The sequence below is a fragment of the Oryza glaberrima genome, chromosome 12 (assembly GCF_000147395.1).
Source record: "Oryza glaberrima chromosome 12, OglaRS2, whole genome shotgun sequence".
NCBI classification, from domain to species: Eukaryota; Viridiplantae; Streptophyta; class Magnoliopsida; order Poales; family Poaceae; genus Oryza; species Oryza glaberrima.
In genome coordinates, this window is record NC_068337.1 from 18,668,749 (window position 1) to 18,676,441 (window position 7,693).

At 47.6% G+C, this 7,693-nt stretch overlaps 1 protein-coding gene across 1 annotated transcript; it reads left to right on the forward strand.

The window, feature by feature from the left end:
* The first annotated feature begins 1,714 nt into the window (after positions 1 to 1,714).
* LOC127756630 (uncharacterized) lies at positions 1,715 to 4,222 on the forward strand. Its single transcript, XM_052281984.1, has 4 exons — positions 1,715 to 2,446; positions 2,504 to 2,830; positions 3,534 to 3,689; positions 3,836 to 4,222. The coding sequence occupies exons 1-4, from the start codon at positions 1,715 to 1,717 to the stop codon at positions 4,220 to 4,222; spliced, it is 1,602 nt and encodes a 533-aa protein (XP_052137944.1).
* The last annotated feature ends 3,471 nt before the right edge of the window (positions 4,223 to 7,693 follow it).

Consider the following 7,693-nt stretch of genomic DNA (forward strand, 5'->3'; position numbering starts at 1 on the left):
AGTTCGATTATGAAAATCTTCAGAACGGACGAAACCTGGTAGACACGTGACACGTAACACTTTCGCATGATGCATAGAGTAGCTCGATTGATCTATGAGTCCGCTTATCGTCTGGCTCGCACCGAGAAGCCGAGTGTTTCCTCGCCATGTGCATGGTTTGATGATTTTACGAAGCACCGTACGAGCCTGGCGGATCCAGGAAAAATAGTGTGGTTCCAAAATAATTTGATTTTATAAATAAAAATTTTCATATTTTGCCAAATTCATAAAGAAATCGAAAAGGTTCGACCAAACAATTTTGTAGGAATTCTATATAGGCCAGAAATTTCAGTTGGAAATTTTGAACTATGCACGGCTGCACAAACACGAAGAGCTGACATCTTGGGTTATTATGCATAAAGAGTTGGATCGACTTACTCAAAACTACAGGGGAGGCCCGCTCAATCGGTCTAGGATTAGTAGGAAAGTCTGGCAAACATGGCAAGAGTCCCCAAGAAGGGACTGCGCACCCTCATCCTCCTTGTTGTGTGGGAAATTTAGAAGGAAAGGAACCAGCGGATCTTCGAGCACAAGGAGTCCACGGCGCTATACCTAATTGCCAAAATCAAGAGGCTAGACTGTGGATTCTAGCTAGCACTAAGCGACTACGCGAGCTTCTACCGCATCTTGTATAGTGTACAACTGTGTTGACATTTTTCCTTTTTACTCCTAGGGTTGTATTTTTCTCCTGATATATTCAATGAAATGGCGCAATCTCATGCTGTTTTCCCTTAAAAAAAATACTGCTGGGAAGCTCTATAGTGTAGAGTTGAACTGAATCAAACTACTTTCACACAAGAAAAACTGGTGAATCAAGTAGCAATCTGTGTCGATTGCCTTGGGAACCGCTCTTCTTCCCTCTCCCTTATTCTCTCCTCCTACCCTAACACCCACCCAAATTTCTTAATTCACCCTAGCTCACCACCACGTCCACGACATCAAAAGAGAAGAGGAGCTCGCTATCATTGCTGTCATCGCCATCGTCACAAGTGGAGTCATATTCTTCCCCTTATCCACCTCCGCCCCACTCCCTAAAATACGATAATTTAAAATATTTGAACAAAAAAATGACATGTATAACATCATTTTAAATTAATTTAAAATGATTGTGTATTTCCAAGTCATGTTTTGATGCAATATGAAACAAATTGAAAACAAGTGAAATACATACCATAAAACAAGTGAAATACATACCACAAATATGAAACAAGTGAAAACAAGTGCAAATTAGTTTGAATCTTCCTATGCGAACTGCAGAAAGTAAATAGTAGAAAACAAAAAAAAATCGTTCGCAGTCTTGATATATACCACAAATTGTATTGATATTTACAGTCTTAATTACCGGAATGATTTTTGGAACAATGGCAAAATTTCTATAGAGAGCGAATTCTGATTTTAAAATTTGGAAACATGTTTCTTTCCGTGCTTTAATACTATAGTAATTCACATCAATTGCCTTTATTGATAGCAATACATGACCTTGGATCAACATCGATTAATTTGGTATGGTAAAAAAATTCTTTTATAAATTACGAAACTCTAACCATTGTGGTAGCTACAAAATAGGCATGGGAAGTTGGGAACTGCATTTGAATCCGAATTCCTCTCATATTTTACAAACTAAAACCGGTCTACGTGTCCATGATCTCCATCGCGATCTATGGATTCCAGGAAGATGCGCAGGCGCAAGAAGATGACAACTTCGCCGGCGGCGGCGGCGGCCGTCGACCTCATCAGCGAGCTCTCCGACGACGTGCTCCTCCACATCCTCAGCTTCCTGCCGGCGGCGAGCGACGTGGTGCGGACCACCGTGCTGTCGAGGCGGTGGCGCCACCTCTGGAGCGCCGCGCCATGCCTCCGCTTCGCCGTCGAGCCGGCGCCGCCGCCCTCGACGTCGTCTCGTCGTGCTGACACCGGCAGCCGGCTCGTCCCCGCCGTGGACTCCGTCCTCGCGCGGCGCGCCATCGACGGCGCCGACGTTGAGACGCTGAAGATCTCCTTCGTCTTCAGCTCATCACCCAACGACGGCGGCGGCGGCGGCAGATCAGCGTTCGACGGCGACTGGCACGACCACGCCGACGACATCGAGTCGGAGCACGTCGCCGCGTGGCTCCGCTTCGCCGAGCGCCATGTCACCGGCGACTTCAGGCTCGACGTGCCCACCCTGCCAAGGCAGAGACGCCAGGCCGAGCTCCCGAGCTCGGCGAGGTTCAAGTCGATGCGGCTGTGGCTAGCCTACGCGGAGCTCACGGTCCCGACCGCCGCCGCCGACCGCGCGTTCGCCGCGCTCACCGACGTCCGGCTCAGCACGGTCAAGGTCGACGACGTTAACGGCCGCCGCCTCTGCGACCTCTTCTCGTCGCCGGCATGCTGCCCGCGGCTGCGCAGGCTGACGCTCGAGGACATCGTCGGCCTCAGCGAGCTCCGCCTCCGCCTCGACGCCGCGCGCGCCGCGACGCTCGAGACGCTCAAGCTCTTGCGCCTACCCGACGTGAAGGCGGTGGAGGTGGACGCGCCGGGCCTCCGGGAGCTCGCCGTCACGGGCGTCTCCCTGGACGAGATGGCGGCGCCGCCGATGATCTCCGCGCCGAGGCTGCGGCGGCTGACGTTCGAGAGCGACGAGACGTGCCGCGGCGGCGGCCTGATGGTGCTGGACGGCGCGCGCATGGAGATCGACATCTTGTCCCATGGCTTCTCCGGCGTCGCCGACAACCGGGACTTGGCCTGGTTTCTTCAGCACTGCGCCGCCGCGGATCGCCTCGACGTCCGACTCCTTGTGCCATTGGGCGAGGTAACTAAATTAAAGGGGCATATCACATATGTTTTGTGAAATTTTCAAACAAGCATTGATTTCCATCTTGATCTTAGATAGGGTTTGCAATTTCGAAACCTTAGTTTTTGCCGGTGGGGGCCAAAAACAACCGAAATTTAGGTACTTTTTGGCCCATTTTTTTTATTTCTTTTTACATATTTGGACTAAATTTAAACAAAATTTAACCAAATTTTAAAATATTTGAACAAAACAGATAATCTCAGGGAGATTTGTGCTTGCCGGTGGGGTCGAAATTTCAAACACTGATCTTGGATGCATAAATTTAAATTTTTTTTAAAAAGGTAATTTTACCATTTTAAGAACATAATAAAAGGTATGATATTTTTCTAGTGTAAAACTTGTTATCTGCAATACGAGGTATTAAAATTTTTGTTATAAAATTTAGAAAAAAAAATTACCGTCCTTTAGATTTTTAGTACAAATTTGATACCTCCTAACACCGGAAATACAAAATTTTACATTAAAAAATAGGTACTCTTGGTACCTCCTAAGAACTATGAAATCACTCTAAGATTTAAGTGACTCGAGGTAGGACCGTAAAATTTCTCAAAAAATATGGTGTAGAAATTGAAAAATATTATATCGTTGTTTCATGCGAAGTTTCATTGTCCAGCTCTAATATATGAATTTGTAGAGCGAAGACCTACCTGAATTATTTCAGGATCTGATGAATGATATACCAGAATTTCCCAATATTACCGAGTTGAGAATAACTGCACAAGTGTCCATACCTACACACACTATTGGAGCAAGCATAGCCAAGTTCGTCGCGAAGTGCAGCAGAATCGAGTACCTCTCCATTGACATCAACAAACAGGTGAGACTACGAAAATCATCTCGTAATTTTGCAAGAGATTTTTCTTTCCTTAGATATGAAATCTAGCTAGCAAATATACAAGTATTAATTAACCATAAATTAACTATGCTATTTCTTGTGAACATATTTGATGCACCAATTTGCAGGGTGGTGATTCACATCCTGGCTGCAAATGTGAAGAACCTAAAGATTGGAAGGACATGAATCTCTCACTAGATCACCTTCGAAGTATAGATATCCATCACTTTCGACCTTCCCAAGACCAAATGCAGCTTGTATCTCTACTCCTTGCGAATGCGTCGTCACTGCAAAGAATGACCATTGCACTACATAAGCGATATGTAGAGGCAATGGAGCGAGAAGATGGCAAGGAGGTATATCTGCACATTCCATGCTATGGGGGACATTGGACCCCTTGTGCTTGGGGGAGCTCTAGTCGTCAGAGCAAGTTCCGTAGCGCTACCAAATATGAGTGGGCACCATGTAATGTAAATCATGAGAAGGGGATGAAGGTTTTGCAAAGTCTGATTTAATACATATTATATGTTAGTTAGTGAAGAAGCTATGCTTGCTCCAAAGGTTTACACGACTTGGTAATTATATTACACACATTTTATATATCACTACTACAGAATAGATCTTTCCATACGGGCAAAAAGGATTTTCACATGCGGTTGGCCCGACCGCATGCACGAAATCATCTGTAAAGATCACGATTTTCGCATGCGGCCAGGGCAACTGCATGCGAAAATGTGATTTTCGCATGCGGGCGCTTAAGCCGACCGCATGCAAAGAGAAAAAATCGCGAAAAAAAATAGAATTCAAAAAAAAGGAAACCCTAGCCGGCCAGCCGCTCCCGCCGCCGCCCGCCCCCGCCTCCAGATCCGGGCGGCCCGAGGCCCGCCGCCGCCGACCACGTCACCGCCCGCATCGTCGTCAGCCGCTCCCGCCGCCGCCCGCACCAGTTCCGCCGTCGGCCACCCCCGCCGCCTCCAGATCCGGGCGGCCCGAGGCCCGCCGCCGCCGACCACGTCACCGCCCGCATCGTTGTCGGCCGCTCCCGCCGCCACCTGCACCAGTTCCGCCGCCGGCCACCCCCGCCGCCTCCAGATCCGGGCAGCCCTGCCGCCTCCAGATCCACCGCCGCCCGCCACCCCCGCTGCCTCCAGATTCGGGCGGGAGGAGGTCCGCCGCCGCCGACCACGTCGCCGACCGCTCCCGCCGCCAGATCCGGGCGGGAGGATCCCACCGCCCGTGTTGCAGCCCGCATCACCGCCGTTGTGGACACCGCCCACTTGCCGGATCGCCGCCGTCGCCCGCACCCCCGCCGCCGAGCTAGGTCGCCGACGTCGCCCACTCGCCGGATCCGCCGCCCCCGCTGCGCGCCGGCCGTCGCCGTAGCCGCAGCCGCTCCCTAGGGCGGCGGATCCGGCCCTCCCGAGGGCGGCGCCGCCGGATCCGCCGCCCGCCAACGCCATCGCCGCCCGGCGGCACTCTCGGAGAGTGAGAGGGAGAGGAGAAAAGAAAGAGAGGAGAGGAGAGAAAGAGAGAGAGAGGGGAGAGTAAAAAATAGAGGAGAGAGAGGAGTTAAAAAAAAGTTGAAGTGGTGGGAGGGAAAAGAGAGTCGAGGGAGATGAAATTGGGGTGATATTTTTGCTTGCGGACCACTTAAGGAGCCGCATGCGAAAATAGATATTTGCATGCGGTATCTTAAGTGGACCGCATACGAAAATGGTTATTAAAAAAATAATTTAAAAATATGAGAATTTCGAATCAAATTTTAGGATGTTAAATGAACTCATATGAAAAAGTTGTCAAAAACAAAGTTGTAGAACTCGTTGAGATCTACCAATTTTCTTTTGGTCATTTCTCCATCCGAGTTTGATTGAACTATATAAAATTTGAACTTTATAATATAAGAAATTTAAATAATTTTTTCACATAGTAAATGATTTCAAATAAAAAGGTTGTCAACAACAAAGTTGTATAACTTATCAAGATCTACAACTTTTGTATTGGTCATTTTTCTATATGACTTTGTTTGAACAATTTGAATTTGAATTTTCAAAATATGATAAATTCAAACAACATTTTCAAATACAAAATGATTTCAAATGAAAAAGTTATCAATAATAAAGTTGTATAACTCATCAAGATCTATAACTTCTATTTTGGTCATTTCTTCATCCGATAAAGTGATTTGGAAGATTGTTCACAAAATGTACATCTTGTATATTTTGTGAACAATCTTACAAATCACTTTATCGGATGAAGAAATGACCAAAATAGAAGTTATAGATCTTGATGAGTTATACAACTTTGTTATTGATGACTTTTTCAGATGAAATCATTTACTGCTTCAAAATATTATTTGAAGTTTTGAAATTCAAAATTTTAATTGATAAAACAAAGTCACAAGAAAAAATAGCCACATAATACCAGTAAGAACACAATAACATGATAGAGCATGATTTTAGAAACATTTAGAAAAAAAGTCATCCAATTTGGAGTTCATATGAGTGAGATACACTATTTTCAAATTTTTCAAATTTTATTTTCGTATACGGCTTCTTAAATGGCCCGTATGAAAAAATCGATTTTTCCATGCGGGCTCTTAAGTGAGCCGCATGCAAAAATGAGCTCATTTTTGCATGCGGCCCTCTTAAAGAGGCCCGTATGGGAAAATCGATTTTTCCATACGGGCCACTTAAGCAGCCGTATGGGAAAATGACCCTCGATTTTTGTAGACGCCACTAGTTATGGTCCGCACGGAAAAATGATGGGGCCTCGTACAGAAAAATCACTTTTGTAGTAGTGTATATAAGGACGAATTTATCCGAATTGCTCGAATGTTGATTTGATATTAATTATTGACTTTGTAATGACGCGTGACTAGTTAAGCATGTTAATTTGACTAGAAAAAATACTTGTGCGTTGCAATGGGTAAACTGAAATTATAACAAATATAAAAATATTAGATGATTATGGTTTAGTTTTAGATATGAGCTCTTTAAGAAAATATACTCCTAACGAAAGAAAGAAAAAAAAAAGGCCCGGTTGGACACCACCGGCCTACTAGGGCATTTGCGCTTGCAGCTGTAGCGTTGTGGCCCAGGATGGAGGTTGGCCCGACGCGGGATCGATCCGAGCCATTCATTTTGATGGATGGCTCGGATTAGTTCCGAATCCATCAAAACCTCCGGTACCCAAAAACCCTAACCCTAGTTTTACTTTTTCTTCTCGCAATCCCATTTCTTATCCTGAAATGGCGACGGCTGCGGCGGTTTCCAACAAAGTGATGGTGATGGTGGCTTCTGGTGGAGCCACGGCGACGAGGTGCTCGTGCGGAGCGACCTAAGGCCGCTGCTCCCCCTCCACTCCCCCTACCAGCGGTGTTGCTCCCCCTTCCCTTCCCCCACTGGCGTCGCCGCTCCCTCTCCGCAGCACCCCCTAACCCTCCCTTCACCGACGCTCTCCCTTCTCCCCAATGTTGGTCCCTCCTCCTCATCGGGGTACCACCGCTGCCCCGCTCCTCACCAGATCTAGCCTAAGGCTTGCCGTATCTGGCCTTTGGAGGTGGTGGCCTTGAGACTAAGTCTCCTTTTCCTCAGCACCCCCTCTTTTTTTCTTACCGTTCCCACCTACTCCATACCTCTCCCTCAGAGGCTCAAACACAGATCCAGCTCTCCCTCAGCCTCTCATCCCTCTCTCGGTTCGACAAGATGGTTGATTCGACGAGAGGGGTGGCAGGGACAGCAAGGGGAGCCATGGGCGGAGTTCTTCCCACAACTAGCAGTGGCGAAGCTAGGGTCGTGACCGGCGTACCGGCGGCGGCAAGGGGAGCCATGGGCGTAGTTCCTCCCACAGCTGGCGGCGGTGGAGCTCAGGTCACGAACGACGGTACTAGTGGCTGAGCTCGGGGCTGTAGGGTCAAGCCACAGGAGGTGAAGCTCGATCGCGGGCAGCAAGCGACATATCCGGCGTCAGCTCGGGATGCGGGTAGA